Source organism: Fistularia commersonii, chromosome 6 (assembly GCF_037954325.1).
Source record: "Fistularia commersonii isolate RoL2024-O1a breed Wild chromosome 6, RoL_Fcom_v1.0, whole genome shotgun sequence".
Taxonomy (NCBI): Eukaryota; Metazoa; Chordata; class Actinopteri; order Syngnathiformes; family Fistulariidae; genus Fistularia; species Fistularia commersonii.
This window is the reverse complement of record NC_141289.1, coordinates 369309-385769: the sequence shown is the minus strand read 5'-3', so window position 1 is coordinate 385769 and position 16461 is coordinate 369309. Positions and strand designations below refer to the sequence as shown.

Sequence of the window (16461 nt, the reverse complement as noted above, 5' to 3'; positions counted from 1 at the left end):
TGTGTGTGTGTGTGTGTGTGTGTGTGTGTGTGTGTGTGTGTGTGTGTGTGTGTGTGTGTGTGTGTGTGTGTGTGTGTGTGTGTGTTGGAGCTCCTAAATCGTGCTGATCTCTGGATCATTAAGTTCTCCTCCCCTGGCCCTCGGCTGCTTTACGGCGGCCCTGGAGCCGGCGGCCATAATGGAGGCTAAGCGGCTAGTGATTAGCTGTCTTCTTCTGCTGGTTCTTGTGAGGTTCCTGGAGCGAAGAACCCGTAAATCTGCTCCTAAACGTTCTCCTCTGCCGCCCCAGACAACTGTCTCAATCTTTTGAAAGGAGGTCCCTTCCTCTGTGGTGGGCGGGAGAACGTTTGGAGAACGTCTGGAGAACGTCTGGAGAACGTGGCCCTCCGGACTCCTCCGTCCACTCTGGCCCACAACATAGGTGGTTGTCATGGCGATGAGACGTGATGCTTCTTCTTGGGTTCTCCGTTCTTCTCCTGATTCACCACTTCAACTCCAACATCTCCATCACACAGACAAGAAGGAGGAGGAGTGTGTGTGTGTGTGTGTGTGTGTGTGTGTGTGTGTGTGTGTGTGTGTGTGTGTGTGTGAAACAAGGCTGGGACCTGGTGACCTTTGACCTGCTAAGAAGGTTCCTGCCAGGTGAGAGGATGAATCTGGGTGACATTCATCCACTCATTCATTCATTAAGCAATTTACTCACACACACTCACACACACAGTGAAGTCTTTAAATGGGAGCAAATGACAGGGTGAACGTTTGGATGATTGACGGCTGACCCTTCCGGGTTAAGCCCCGCCCCCTCGCTTCAAGGCCAGCTGTGATTGGCTGTTATTGAGGAAACCTTGAAGGAAACCATCATGTTCTCCTTCTCAGCAGCAGCAGCAGCAACACACTGCAGGAGACAGGCGGAGTGTGTGTGTGTGTGTGTTTGTGTGTGTGTGTGTGTGTGTGTGTGTCTGCTCGTGGTATCAAGCAGTTCCTCTTCATCTCAGCTTCCCTCTGAAGTCGGACATGATGAATGTGCCGTCAGCCCCCCCGACGCCCCCCTCGTTTGTTTGTTGTCCGATCCAGTTAATTACAACACACACACACACACACACACACACACACACACACACACACACACAGATATCAAGCCCTTCCATGCTAATGCTAGTAACCAAAGCAAAATATGCTGCTGCTATAAGTTTTAAGGCGGCATTGCCACACACACACACGCAAACACACACATGCACACACACACACACACACACACACACACACACACACATACACACACACACACATGAACACACACACCTCAAGCCCTTTCATGCTAATGCTAATAGCTAAAGCTAAAAGAAGCTGCTGTAAGTTTTAGGGCGGCGTTGCCACACACACACACACACACACACACACACAGACACATACACAAGCACACACACACATGAACACACACACACACACACACACACACACATGAACACGCACACACTCCATTAGCTGTCTGCTAGCCAAACGGTCGATGACCGTTACTCACAGGGAACCCTTAACCTGCTGGATGTGGGCGGGGCTTCACGCTCAAGCGCTGGCCCCTGATTGGCCGAGGACGCGGGCGCCGCCTCGGGCTTCGGTGCGTTGGGCGTCGTTCCTAACGTGGGAAATCCGGGAACTCTCTGTGTTTGTGTCCACGTAGGAGACGGAGGTGAATGTGCTCGTGAGCGCCACCTGCTGGTGCGTCCTGGAACATCACGGCCGCCATCTTTGTAATTCATGTAATTGATAGATAGTCAATTACTTCCTGGTGACTCAGCTCAGTTGACAGACTCGTTGCAGCGCAGCATACGCCAGTTATCCCACGATGCAGCGAGAGGACTCACACACACACACACACACACACACACTCACACACACACTCACACACACACACACACACACACACTGCCTCGGGCGCTCGCTGAAACTCTCGCTTGCATTTTACGACAGGAGCTCCGGAGCTCGTGAAATATTTAGTGTTTTAATTTAACACCTTTCCCTGACAGTGACAAGGTGTGTGTGTGTGTGTGTGTGTGTGTGTGTGTGTGTGTGAAGTGAAGGATCAGTAAAAGCTGAGGCTGCACGTACAGGGAACAGGAAGTGGTGTGATTTTCACAATAAAAGCCTGGAAATCTGTGAACACACACACACACACACACACACACACACACACTGGATCAGTGGAAGAGTGAATTGATGAATGAGTGATGTTCTTCACCCCTTCTCTTAGATAGTGAGGCTCCGCCCCCTGGCGGCGGCCATGTTTGGTCCTCTCCTCCGCTGGTCTGCTGAAGGTCCACACACACACACACACACACACACACACACACACACACACACACACACTCACACACACACACTCACACACACACTCTGGATTAAGTGTCACTCAGTGTCAAGCTTGACGCCCTTCATCACCCCCCTGTCTGAGCAGCCAGCCCATCATCCCTGCTTCCCCGTGTGTGTGTGTGTGTGTGTGTGTGTGTGTGTGTGTGTGTGTGTGCATGTGTGTGTGTGTGTGTGAGCAGAGGGGCTTCATCTCAGCTCAGTCAGACATGCTCAGCGGCTGCTTCCCCTTTAGTTGTGAATGGGAGCTAAACATGCTAGTCTGTGTTTGTTAGCACTTCCTGTCTGGAGCCTCCTACTTCCTGCCCCCCCCACTCCTCTTTGTCGGAGCTTCAGGAGCAAAAATAAACCGTGTTTACGTGTGTGTGTGTGTGTGTGTGTGTGTGTGTGTGTGTGTGTGTGTGTGTGTGTGTGTGTTTCTGTAGTTGGTTCCCTTCTGTCTTGAAGCCTCGCTGAACTGCAACCTCCTGCTTCTCCTCGTCTTCATCTTCATCTTCATCCTCTTCTTCATCTCCTGCTCGAGTGTGTGTTGCAGTGTGTGTTGCAGTGTGTGTTGCAGTGTGTGTTGCAGTGTGTGTTGCAGTGTGTGTTGCAGTGTGTGTTGTGTGATGGTGGAGGTGGTCTGAGGAGAGCAGGACAGGTCAGGAGGAGATGAGCAGCAGGTCCAGGGCTGGAGGCGGTGATGGACTCCAGAGGAGGTGGAACGTTGGAGAACCCGGCGGGTTCTTGGTCTTTACTGAACGGAGCAGCTCTGAGTTCTCAGCCAGAACCTTGTAGAACCTTGTAGAACCTTGTAGAACCTTGTAGAACCTTGTAGAACCTGAGGTGAAGTGTGTTCTCGCCTTCACCCGAGGCTGTTAACAACACAATGGGGGCTGTTAGCAACAGCGTCGCTAACACACACACACACACACACACACACACACACACACACACACACACACACACATGCGCCTGCTCAGACACACACACACACACACACACACACACACACACACACCGTCTGTGCCCAGACACACTCAGCCTGATTCCTGCCGCTGTGCCGCCACTCGTCGCCCTGTTGCCATGGCGACGCTCCGCCATCGGCGCCGAGCGGCTCTGGGGTCGGACGGAGACATCTGCCACTTCTGGAGGAACAGGGTTCCTCGGGTTCCTCGGGTTCCTCGGGTTCCCCGCTCAGCCGGAGGAGGACCTTCTCCACAGGAAGGTGGGGTTCTCCAGGGGAGGTCCTCACTTCTCCACCACAGCTGGAGAACCTGTGTGTTTGTGTGTGTGTGTGTGTGTGTGTGTGTGTGTGTGTGTGTGTGTCCATCATATGTTCTCTGATGTCCTCCTGCAAACACCTCCTGGAAGGTCTCTGCAGGAGGTCTTCTGCTTCCTGCCTCTTCATCCTCCTCCGTCTCCAGCTTCTTCTCCTCCTCTCTGAGGAACCTCCATGTTTGGAGAAGCTGCTGAACTTCTTCTGCTCCTCCTTGCAGTTGCACCACAGTGGACCTCTGCAGCGAGAAGACAGGTCGTCACCATGACAACCTCCGTGGTCGGCCTCCTCCTGCTGCTCCTCCTCCACCCGCCGGCCTCCTCCCAGAGCTCCGCCTCCTCCCAGAGCTCCGCCTCCTCCCAGAGCTCCGCCCCCTTCCAGCGTCCAGAGTGCAGCCGGCAGGAGCACCCCAAGGTCTCCGTTCAAGGTGAGGACCTTCTCCTCCGAGTAGATGGGGTTCGGGCTCCGTTCACCTGAAGGAACGTTCTCCAGCCTCCTGAGGTGGACGGGTTCTGCGTGGAGATCATGGGTTCCTCTGACCTCAGGAGACACTCCCAACGAACCGGACTGGGTTCTCCTGGGACAAGGTCCACCAAGAGGGACGTTCTTCCACCTCCCGACTCGGTTTGGGTTCCATTAGAAGATCACGGGTTCTGTTGACCTCAGGGGACGTTCCTCTTGATGTAGATCGGGTTCTCCTGGGAGCGTTTGGGTTCCGAGGGGTTCCACGTTCCAAAGTCATCCAGGAGGTAGCTCCAGGTTCATGATGAAGTTCTAAAGCTTCTCCAGGGGTTTGTCAGAACTTCTGAGAACCTCAGATCGCAGGAACGTCGTCCTCAAACAAGGACGTGACCCTCCTCCGTCCATCCAGGGTTCCCATTGGTCGAAGCGGATCTCCGGCCCCTCATTGGCCGAAGCTCCGGCTCTGCTGGAGAAGACAAAGCCTGAGCTAATCTCTGGATTCCACTCTTATCGGACGGGACAGAAGGTCCTAAGCTGGTCCTCCAGGAGACCCGACCGCCCCTCCAAATATGGCCGTCCCTTGGACCCAGGAACCAGAAGAACCTGATTTTGACCTAGAACCTGATGTGAGGTGGAACACGAGCGTTCCGCGTGATGTTCTGTGAAAGCCGGTTCCACCGGGTTGAGATGGAGCTCAGATCGGAGCGCAGATGTTCCTGACCAGGAGGTCCCGCATGAAGAGCGGCGGCTCTCCGCTATCAGAAGCTCCCATCAGGTTCCTTCCAGACAGTAAACATGGCGGTGGCGAGTTCCTGCAGACCGTGAAGAACCCGATAAGATCTCCTGCAGGGATCTCCAGGGGGTGGAGGCCGGTCCTCCTGGGAGAACAACAGAGAAGATAAGTCAGAGGGTTTGGTCCTTGGCGACCTCTGGGTGCAGCGTCCAGGCTTTGGAACCAGAACCCTCTGTAGAACCTCAGAGGAACCCGGCAGAACACGGACGCTCCACCATCACTTGAGGACCTTCTTGGTAGAAGCTCTGGATGATGTTCTCCACCCAAACCTCCAGCCCATTAGCACCGCTGTCAATCCTCTTCATGGGGGTTAGCATGATGCTAGGAGGCGGCCTTAGCATGATGCTCGGAGGGGGGGGTTGTTAGCATAATGCTTAGCAAGGGGGGTGATAGCATGATGCTAGGAGGGGGGGGTTGTTAGCATAATGCTTAGCAAGGGGGGTGTTGGCATGATGCTAGAAGGTGGCCTTAGCATGATGCTAGCAAAGGGGTTAGCATGATGCAAAGAGGAGGGTTAGCATGATGCTAGGACGGGGGGATTTTAGCATGATTCTAGGAGGGGGGCATGATGGTAGGTGGGGGGGTGTTAGCTTTATGCTAGGAGGAGGGTTAGCATGATGCTCGGAGGGGGTTTAGCATGATGCTAGGAGGGGGGGGTTAGCATGATGCTAGGAGGGAGGAGGGTTAGCATGATGCTCGGAGGGGGTTTAGCATGATGCTAGGAGGGGGGGGTTAGCATGATGCTAGGAGGGAGGAGGGTTAGCATGATGCTCGGAGGGGGTTTAGCATGATGCTAGGAGGGGGGGGTTAGCATGATGCTAGGAGGGAGGAGGGTTAGCATGATGCGAGGAGGGGGGTTAGCATGAAGCTTGGAGGGGGTTTAGCATGATGCTAGGAGGGGGGGTTCTTAGCATGATGCCCGCAAGGGGGTTAGCATCATGCTAGGAGGGAGGAGGGTTGGCATAATGCGAGGAGGGGGGTTAGCATGAAGCTTGGAGGGGGTTTAGCATGATGCTAGGAGGGGGGGTTCTTAGCATGATGCCCGGAAGGGGGTTAGCATCATGCTAGGAGGGAGGAGGGTTGGCATAATGCGAGGAGGGGGATTAGCATGAAGCTAGGAGGGGGTTTTAGCATGATGCTAGGACGAGGGAGTTTAGCTTAATGCTGGGAGGAGGGATTTTAGCATGATGCTAGGGGGGGTTAGCATGAAGCTAGGAGGGGGGGTCACATGGTTCTCCTCTCATAAAAAAAGAGGCGGAGTCTCTATGACATCATCCTCCACAAGAGTGAACTCAAAGTTTTTCAACATAAATCCTGGAGCCTGGAGGTCCTATCTGAAGCTGGTGAGGAACGTCCTCAGGTTCTGCTCATCTCCACGGCAGCAACGCCCACATCAGGTGGAGCCTCTCAGGTGCAGATGGAGGTGCTTGAGAAGAGCTGAAGATGTAGGAGGTGGTGCAGGGGAGGAGATGTGGATGGAGATGGTCCTCCCTGGCATCTCCTGGAGGTCCAGCTCAAAGACCTCCAGAGACAGAACCAAGGTGGAGGTTCCTCTGGTTCCTCTGGTTCCTCTGGTTCCTCTGGTTCTGGTCCAGCTCCAGGGCCGTGGAAATGCCACAACACACTTATATACATGCAATAACACACACATACATGTAATAACACACATACGTGTAATATGACATGTAATAATGTGCAGCAGTAAATAGAAGGACACGTATCGCCGCTCCGGCGTCTCCGTGGCGACGACAGATGGCGGCCGGCAGTCTGGCGTCCTCGGGAGGCGGCGGCTTATCTGGAGAAGGTGGCGTGGAACGTTCCGACTCGGACGTGATTTCAAAGCGGGCGTTTGGAGATGGAGATAACGGAGGTTCTTTCAGAGGTTCAGCCGAACAGACGTGGGATCTGTTTGGATCCACAGCTGATCAAACATGTTCATCAACACGCCGCCGGGATCAGCTTCTGATTGGACGCCTGACCAACCCGCATGGACAGCACACGGGCAGGAACCGGGACATACTAGTTACAGTGTTATTACACATATTGAAGGTGTGTTATTACATAGTAGTTATTGTTATTACAACATAGTTACGGTGTTATTACATACTAGTTACAGTGTTATTATATAGTAGTTACAGTGTTATTACAATGTAGCTACAGTGTTATTACAACGTAGTCACGGTGTTATAACACATATTGATAGTGTGTTATTACAACGTATTTACAGTGTTATTATATAGTAGTTACAGTGTTTTTGCATGTATTGATGGTGTGTTATTACAACGTAGTTACAGTCAACGTAGTTACAGTGTTATTACACGTATTGATGGTGTGTTATTACATAGTAATAAACGCCTGAAGGAGAAGGAGCAGCTCCGTCCAGATGTTCCCTCCTCCAGAACCAATCCCACCTTAAATGGATTGTAATGGAGGCTTCATTTTCTACCCAAACAATAGGCTGCTGTGTGTGTGTGTGTGTGTGTGTGTGTGTGTGTGTGTGTGTGTGTGTGTGTGAGCTTCTTACAATGAGAGCCTCCACACTGGGAGCGTTCTGCAAACGTCCTCTTTGTGAGGAACTTCTTATTGTCCTGGTTCCTGCGGAGCTGAGGTTCTCCCAGGTTCTCCACGCCTTTGAGAACATTGATTGTTCTTCTGAGAAGATGCAGCTGCTCTCCACGATGTGACCGTCCGTCCATCTCCGCCTACATCGGTCCATCCAGGTCCTTCTTCTTCACCAAGACTGTCTAACGCAGGTCCACCTGCTGACCTCCTGCACCTTCTTCTCCCCTCACTCCTGAACAAAGACCCTGAGATAGCTGAGCACCTCCACTTGGGGCAGGATCTCCTCCCCGACCTGGAGAAGGTCCTCCTCCTTCTCCCTGGAGGTTCTGATGCTCGGCGGTCTGAGGAACACGATCACATCGTCCACAATAAGGCGTGACCCCACGGCCACCGAACCGGAACTCCTCGACGTCCCGACCTCGCCTGGAAGATCTCAGGCCACCTCAAGGACACTGTCGTCCTCCAGGGGTGGAGGTCCAGATCGGACCTTCATCCAGGGGAGGGGATCTCTGGAGGTGTCTGTCCTGAGCTGGTGGGGGAGCTGGAGGTGGAGATGTTGGGGCTACCCTGCTCCAGCTCCTATCTCTTCCAGTGCACTTCGGTCCAGTTTCAGGTCCAGGAGTCTGAAAGGTTCCTGCTCCTTCTAGGACACCTAAAGATCTGACACGGGTTCCAACCTGGACCTCCACCTTTACCTCCAACCTCCACTCGTATCCCTTCCCTGGACCCTGCAGGAGATGATTGGACCTGGTCCGCTGGTTCTGACCCTCAGGCTGCCGCTCCCAAAAAGGGGCGGGGCCTGTAATGACCCACCAATCACATGACATCTGAGGGGAAGTGGCAGTCGGGATTGGTTTAGATGTGTTTAGATCCATACGTGGTGATCTCCTGAAGAACCCGAGGGTCCAGGGATGGATGTTCTCCACTAACCAGGTTCTATGCTCCATGTTCCTCAGCTCTCAGACCCTGGATCTCCAGCTTCTCCCCCCCTGGAGTGAGAGACTTCTCCCAGCTCACCCTGGACCTCACCAGGAACGAGCTGATCGTGGGCGCCAGGTGAGGACCGCCTCTCCAGACCAGGACCAGGACCAGACCGGACCTGAACTAGACGCAACCATGTGACCAAAACTGGTCCGGACCTTCTGACCTGGACTAGACCATGTGAACAATACTGGTCCGGACCTTCTGACGTGGACCAGACCAGACCATGTGACCAAAACTGGTCCGGACCTTCTGACCCGAACCAGACCGGACCATGTGACCAAAAATAGTCTGGACCTTCTGACCTGAACCAGACCATGTGAACAATACTGGTCCGGACCTTCTGACCTGGAGTAGACCGGACCACGTGACCTGGTTCTCACACCTTCTCCTCCTCTCTGCAGGAACTTCCTGTTCCGCCTGGACCTCAGCAACCTGTCCCTGATCCAGGTAGAACCTCGTTCCTTCTGCTCGGTTCCTTCAGATCTCGTTGTTTTCGTGGCCTTTGCGCGTGGAGAAGGTCTGCGAGAACACCCGCGGTTCTCCTCACGTCTGGAGACAAAACTGTCTTCAGAGGCGGCGGTGAGGAGGAAGCATCTTCTGAGAGGCTTTGAAGGTTCTGAGCTTCTCCTCCTGGGCTGCAGGAGATCAGGGAGGGGGTTCTCCAGGGGGTGGAGGCGCTCACGTCCTGATCTCCTTCCCTTCTTCTGAAAAGCGGCTTCCGTGTCTCGTCTCCACCGTTTGTTCTCCGGACGTTTTATCGTGGAACCCCGTGAAGGCGTTCGGGAACCTTCTGGAACGACGCCTTCAGATCCTTTGATGGAACCCTGGAGAACGTGAAGGTGGGAGAACAATCGTAGCCTGGAGGCAGGAGATGAACTTCACCTGAGGTTGAAGGACCGTGTGTTTGTGTGTGTGTGTGTGTGTGTGTGTGTGTGTGTGTGTGTGTGTGTGTGTGTGTGTGTGTGTGTGTGTGTCTATTTATATCTGGATGAGATCATAGCGTTTGCTGTTTCGACGAGAAGGTTCTTGATGATTCTACTGGGTTCTCCACGTTCTCCATGCTGGTTCTCGGGCCCAAAATGTGGGCGGAGTCAGGAGGGTCAACCGGGTCGTTTCATTGGTCGGATCTCTTGGCTTGTTTTGGCCGGACGCCATGTTTGTAGCTCCATAGATCCATGACCATGTCAGGTGTGGGCGGAGTCAGTGGCGTCAACCTGGTCCCGTCATTGGCCGGCTCTCGCTGCGAGTCTCCGGCCGCCATGTTTGTAGTTCCACTAAGAACACCTGCATCGAAATGTGACTTTTTTCTGCATTGATGTGATTCTCCGGCCGCCATGTTTGTAGTTCCACAGATGTAGAACCCCCGTCGCAGAGTAAACCTCAGCACCCCGAAAAAGGTTCTCAGGCCGAAAATGTGGGCGGAGTCAGGGCGTCAACCGAGTCACGTCATTGGCCGGCTCTCACTGTGAGTCTCCGGCCGCCATGTTTGTAGTTCCACTGGGAACAACACTTGAGTTCCTCCTGCATCAGTGTCTTCCAGTGAGGAGGAAGCAGAGAACCATCCCCCTGTTATTACAGGTGGACACACACACACACACACACACACACACACACACACACACACACACACACACACACACACACACACACATGCTGCAGGGTTGAGCAGAAGCCTCTCCACTCAGCATTGTGCGGAGGCTGGAATCAATGGAGAAAACTGCCCGGCGAGGTGTGTGTGTGTGTGTGTGTGTGTGTGTGTGTGTGAGAGGGGGTCTCACACACACACACACGCACACACACACACACACACACACACAGACATACATCTCCCAGTAAACCGTCCAGAGAGACGTAGGGGGGCGGCAGCTTAAAATACCCCTCCTGTATTTATGTCCTGGTTGTGTAAGAGAACGGAGGCCGGCGCTCCGGCGCTCCGGCGCCAACATGTCCGCCGGTCCCATCTGGCTCCGCCCCCAGAGGAGGAAGAGGAGCAGGACCTTCCTCGTCCGGCGGCGGCGGCGGCGGCGGCGGAGAAGACAAAGCCTCCTATGACGGGAGGACAAACAGCTGATCGAGGACGGCGACGTCTCTCACAGGACGGCCGTTATTAGCGCTCGGAAGCGAGCGCCGTGGCCCCGCCCCCTTCCGCCCGCCGCCGCCGCCCGCCATCCCGTCCTCGTCCAAGCGCGCCGGGTTTGATGGATCGCCTCGGCGACAGGCGGCGACAGCGGCGAATTAGAACTGAGGCCCCGACCAGCCCGTCCCACCCGGGGGGGGGAAGTACTGCATTGTGCAGAAAATACTGCAGTATTCACAGTATCTGCCTCTCAGTACTGCATGACATCATACTTTGCTAGTACTACTAGTACTACAGAGCAATGCTTTACATTTTAAAGTATATCTAAGAAGGTGCCGATGACATTGGTTGGTCGTCGCCATGGCAACGGTGCACACCTCCTGTCGGACGGGGGTTCTACTGGTGTTCTGCGATTGGTTGCGGCCTCAAGAGGGTCAACGGGGTCGTTTGATTGGTCGGGACGCCATGTTTGTAGTTCCACAGGTATCGAAATCCCCCCCCGTTTCCAGATCAGAACCTCAGTCGGGGTCGGAAGGTTCTCGGGCCAAGAATGTGGGCGGAGTCAGGAGGGTCGACCGGCTCGTCTCATTGGTCGGCTCTTGGTGTGAGTGTTGGCCGCCATGTTTGTAGTTCTTCACATATGTAACCCTCAGCACCCCCCCGTCCCCCCGTCCTCGGCCACCTTGACCTTCAGCCACTTTGAAAAAGTTCTCGGACCAAGAATGTGGGCGGAGTCAGGAGGGTCGACTGGCTCGTTTCATTGGTCGGCTCTCGCCGCACGTCTCCGGGCGCCATGTTTGTAGTCCACAGGGAACGTTTGCGCCAACACTTCCTGCATCAGTAGCTTCGACAAAATTGTCTCTGCGTTATTACATGTGCAAACACACACTTACACACACACACACACACACACACACACACACACACACACACACACAGACACACACACACATGTGCAGTTCCTGGCCATTACATACGCTGTGTTTATCATGTGACACCTGCTTCTACTTTAGATGATGTAAATCTATGGCTCTGTCCTTCATGCATTATTTAAGCGCTCACACACACACACACACACACACACACACACACACAGTCTGACAAACTAAGATAAATGTTCTGTATTTTGGAGGTAAACATTTAAATAAATGTTCCAGTGAAGGAGAACGTGGGGGCGGGGATCGTTCCTGATGGTCTCCATGTTCTCCTGCCTGGTGTTTCACTCAGGTTCTCCATCTTCAGTCCGAGCTCCTTTGCAGGCTCTAGATGGTCCTCCAGTGTGAATGAGAGGGTGAACGGTTGGCTGATTGACAGGGATCTTCATGAAGTTCTCAGGTCAGAGAGGGTGGAGATGATGGAGATGGTGGAGGAGGTGAGGAGCGTCGCAGTGAAGATCAAGAAAGTTTGCTTTGTTTTTGAGGGACGGCGAATAAGACGTGATGTTTGACATACAGCATCTGTGTGTGTGTGTGTGTGTGTGTGTGTGTGTGTGTGTTTGGGGGCTCCCCTCAACCCCCCCACCTTGTTTTGTAGTTTCAGAGCGTCAGAAAATAATCCTGTCTGCGCGGCTCCTCTTTCTTCTGCTGCTGGTCCAAACCGGAGATGGAATATTGATTTAGTGTGTGTGTGTGTGTGTATGTGTGTGTGTGTGTGTGTGTGTTTGTGTGTATGTGTGTGTGTGTGTGTGTGTGTGTGTGTGTGTGTGTGCCGTAAAGATCCTGCCAGTGTCAGTCTCGTCCTCTGGCTGCAGGTTGGAGATGTGAAGGTAAACATCTCATCCGGCTGCTTCTCATAGAACCAGCTTCGGTTCTCCTGAAGAACCTGCCTGGGTTCTCCAGGTTCTCCTACATCTGGAGCTTCACTGAAGACTCTCCTGGTCCAAAGGTGTGACCGAGAAGGTGATCGGTGGGACGATTGACAGCTGATGATTGGCCGAGAGCCTTCAGAGCAGGTCCTCTGAGCAGATGAGGTCACCTGGCTCCCGATTGGTCTTCTTGACCTGGAGAACGACCTTTGACCCTCAGGTCGGGGCGCCTGGTGCCTCCTTAGAAGGATCTGCAATGTTCATCCATTCATCCGCCTATCTGTCTCTCAGGAGGCGGGGCTAATCCTGGGCGGACATACAGACAGGACATTCATTCATTCATTCATTCATTCATGTGTCATATGGAGACATAAACTATTCATTCATTCATTCGTTCATTTGTTCATTTGTTCATTCATTCAATTATTCAATCATTCATTCGTTCGTTCTTTCATTCGTTCATTCATTCATTCGTTCTTTCATTCATTCATTTGTTCGTTCATTCATTTGTTCATTCATTCATTGGTTCTTTCGTTCGTTCATTCATTCATTCATCTGTTCATTCGTTCATTCATATGTCATATAGAGACATCAAACATTCACCCTGTCACTCACCTGTCCTGTCCAGATGACCATTCATTCATTCATTCATTTGTTCATTCATTCATGTCATCTAGAGACATCAAACATTCATCTTTTCATTTACATGTTAGGCGTACAACATTCACCCTCTCACTCACGTGTCCTATCTAGATGATCATTCATTCATTCATTCACATGTCAAATGGACACATGAACTGTTCATTCATTCATTCATTCATTTGTTAACTCATTCATTCATTCATTCATTTGTTCATTCATTCATGTCATCTAGAGACATCAAACATTCTCCTTTTCATTTACATGTTAGACGTACAACATTCACCCTGTCACTCATGTGTCCTATCTAGATGCTCATTCATTCATTCATTCATTCATTCACACGTCACATAGAGACATGAACTTTTCATTCATTCATTTATTCATGTCATGTCGACATACATTATTCACCCTCTCATTCCTCCATCTTCATGTGATCATTCACTCATTCATATCCAGAGGAGCCCCGGTGGTTCCGTCTGACAAAGCCGTCCACCGCACGCGCCGTTATGCTAATGTTATGCTAATGCTGCTAATCTAATTAGCCGGTGGCGTGCAAGCGGGGCTACGAGCTAAATCACGTCCTGTTGTGACAGCGGCGGCGGCGGTTGCGGTGCAGATGGTGTTACGGGGGGGCGACTGACCCCGTCTCCGGGGGGGGGGGGGGGGGGGGTAATTTAAACACCACGACAGCTAAAAGCTTCCTCCTGACAGCTAACGCCAGGAAATATAACTTGCGGCTTCTGCTCCTGACACGGAGTGGAGCGGGTGGAGGTGGAGGTGGAGTCTTTGTCGTTCCATCAGATAATCCCCGAGCAGATAAGAGCTCGCTAACATCGAGGTGGAATGTAAACATCACATTAGCGTCCAGATCTCCGCATCTGGCTTCCATTATCCCTCCATCTCGCCGCGGCCGCTGAAATAAAAGGCCCGTCGGAGCGTCGCGCCCGGGGTGAAGATCTCCCGCCACCTGAAGGACGCGCCGACCTCCTCCTCCACAGGTGGAGCGGCGGCGTCGGCGTCCAGAACGCCGCCGATCCGGATTTATTCAGGTCACATCCGGTTGTCGTCTCGGCGATGAAGGGCAGAGTGGATCGGCGGACAAAAGAGGAGGCGAGCGAGGGGGGGGTGGGGGGGGGCGGACATGGAGCCGGGCGCCCCGCGGATATCCACCCCTGTGATTGGCCGGCGGCGGCGGCGGCGGGTGATGAGTCACGGCTGATTTCATTCACACTCTTCATTAAAGGCTGCGCTGCAATTTGGCCAGAGATTTAATTATTGATGGCGCCTTTGTCCACATGAAGCTCCGCCGCTGCAGAACCTCCACTTCCAGAAGATGTGGACCTTCTCCTCCCTCCGACGTCCTCAGGCGGGACGACGGGTCCTTCTCAATCCTTCATGAACGTAGAACACGATCTTTCCGCCGACGGATCCCAGATGTTCTCGCAGGAGGACAAATAGCGTCTTCTTGGCGGGTTCTCTTCTCCTTCTCAGGAGAATTATTGGCTGATTGACAGCTGGTGGTCCGGGTTAAGCCCCGCCCCTCTCCCTGGCGACAGCTGTGATTGGCAGGCACGAAGAGAAGGGACCGGTCTCGGCTTCCAGATGTTTCCCTCCTCTGCGGTCAGGAGGTCGGAAAGAGCCGACGCTCGCGGCCCGTCAAGAAGTAGCGGCCGCGGTAAACAAGCTGCTGTAGCTTCTCCTGGTCTCAGGAGGCTTCAACCTTCCGGAGACGGAGCGCAGCTTGAAGACCAGTAAACACGTCAGCTTCTGAACCGCAGGTACCAGCTGCGGAGCTTCTCTGCTCCCTGGGCTCGGAGAAGCTCTGATGAAGAAGCTGTTCCGGGTCAACCGGGCCGAAAACAAGCGGCAGGCTTGGACCGGGTACCTGGACCGGAACCCTGGAGGTCCGTCGGCTCCGGAACCGCCGACACTTGTCACGGCGTCAAGTACCATTTTCTCGTCTTTGTCCAAGTACAACAGACGCAGATCAATAACCCCCCGCTCGGACTCCCCGGATCAATGCGGCCCAGAGTATCTGCAAGTTAAAGTACTCACGGGTACGTGTACTCATTATACACTGTAATGAGTACTTCAGTACTTGTTAGAACTCACGGTCGTCCTTTACTGCTGTCGGCGATGCTTCCTCAAACAAATCCACGCCGATCTTCTCATCCAGGACATCTGAGTGTGTGTGTGTGTGTGTGTGTGTGTGTGTGTGTTGGCGCATGCGCACGTGTGCGCGCACGTACGTTAGATAAACATCTGCCAAGCCCTGGAAATGGAGTTTTGAACTGACTCGTTGTTTCGCTGATGAAACCTCCCGCTCCACCTGGAGGACAAGGCCTGCCAAAGCTTCCCATCATGTCTGCTGTCGGTGTGTGTGTGTGTGTGTGTGTGTGTGTGTGTGTGTGTGTGTGGGGGCTGTTACCTGGAATAGAGGCGAACAGGTGGAGGGGGTGGCGCTGAAGTGTGAAACGCCGGAATATGAGCGGGAAATAGAGGCTGTGGATAGCAAGCATACTGGCCCACCTCCTAGTCCAGTTCCTTCTGCTGGTGATCCTGGACCAGGAGCAGGAGGCCGGAGGGTCGGGTGGAGGCGGCGGAGGATGGATTCACTGAGTCGGCAATGCCGATAAACGATTCCATCATTTTCACATCATTAACCCCCCCCCGCCCCCCTCCTGGTGCTAGCTTGCAAGAGAATTACGCAGTGACTCCACTGTGAACCGGTACAATCCGTGTGGGGGCGGCGCAGGTGGCGCTCGGGTGTTGCTGATGTTGTTGCGTTAGCGTACGAGTGTCAGTCGACTTGCTAACAAGTGGCAGACGGCTGCTATTCAAACAGCCATTACCCTCCCCACGCCCCCCCCGGCACCCCCTGTTTACAATATTCATGAGTTATAATTAGCCGCCACGGACAGCGCTAGCGGCGTGACGGTGAGAGGCGGCCTTATCAACGCACCGCCACATTTCAGGAAGCGTGGCGCTCGCACACACTCCCCCCGACTTCATTAGCGTTGCTCACCAGCCCCCCCCACATCCTTTTTGTGTCTTTCTTTTGTTTCTCCGATAGAAATCCCCCACTCCCACCCCCCCGGTGCTAGCCGCCGCCGCCGCCGCCACTGCTGCCGCTGCCGTAGTCCCGGCAGAGAAAAGTGATGAATCCCCTCTTTTTCCTGCCGCTAATTGTATTTTTCAGCTATTTTATTTGCTCATAAAAGATCAGCGTTGCCAGCCCCCCCTCCGCCATCCCCCCCAAAAAAGTCTGAGGAGAACCAGGACCAGGGATGGAGGAGGGGCCATGTTTGTTGCTTTGTTCAGTGGGGGAAATGTACATCTTATGCTGTTGATGCTAACAAAGATGCTAACAATGAAGCTAACAGTAAAAGCTATGGATGAAAGAAACAATGGCGCTAGAATGAGGCTAAATATGACGGCTGCCATGACACTAACTGTGAGGCTAACAATGACGCTAACAATCTGAGAGTGGGGCTATCAGTAAAGCTATAAATGAA

General features: G+C 53.3%; 1 protein-coding gene across 4 annotated transcripts in view; it reads left to right on the top strand.

Annotated features, from left to right (window-relative positions):
* sema5ba (sema domain, seven thrombospondin repeats (type 1 and type 1-like), transmembrane domain (TM) and short cytoplasmic domain, (semaphorin) 5Ba) overlaps positions 1–16461 on the top strand; it is a 76584-nt gene that overhangs the window by 15596 nt on the left and 44527 nt on the right. For all 4 annotated transcript variants that reach the window (XM_086147579.1, XM_086147577.1, XM_086147578.1 and 1 more), the window contains exons 2-4: positions 3843–4049; positions 8396–8495; positions 8825–8870. In XM_086147579.1, coding sequence (XP_086003705.1) covers positions 3887–4049; positions 8396–8495; positions 8825–8870 — 309 coding nt within the window. In that variant the 5' untranslated portion in view covers positions 3843–3886. The remainder of the gene's footprint in view (positions 1–3842; positions 4050–8395; positions 8496–8824; positions 8871–16461) is intronic.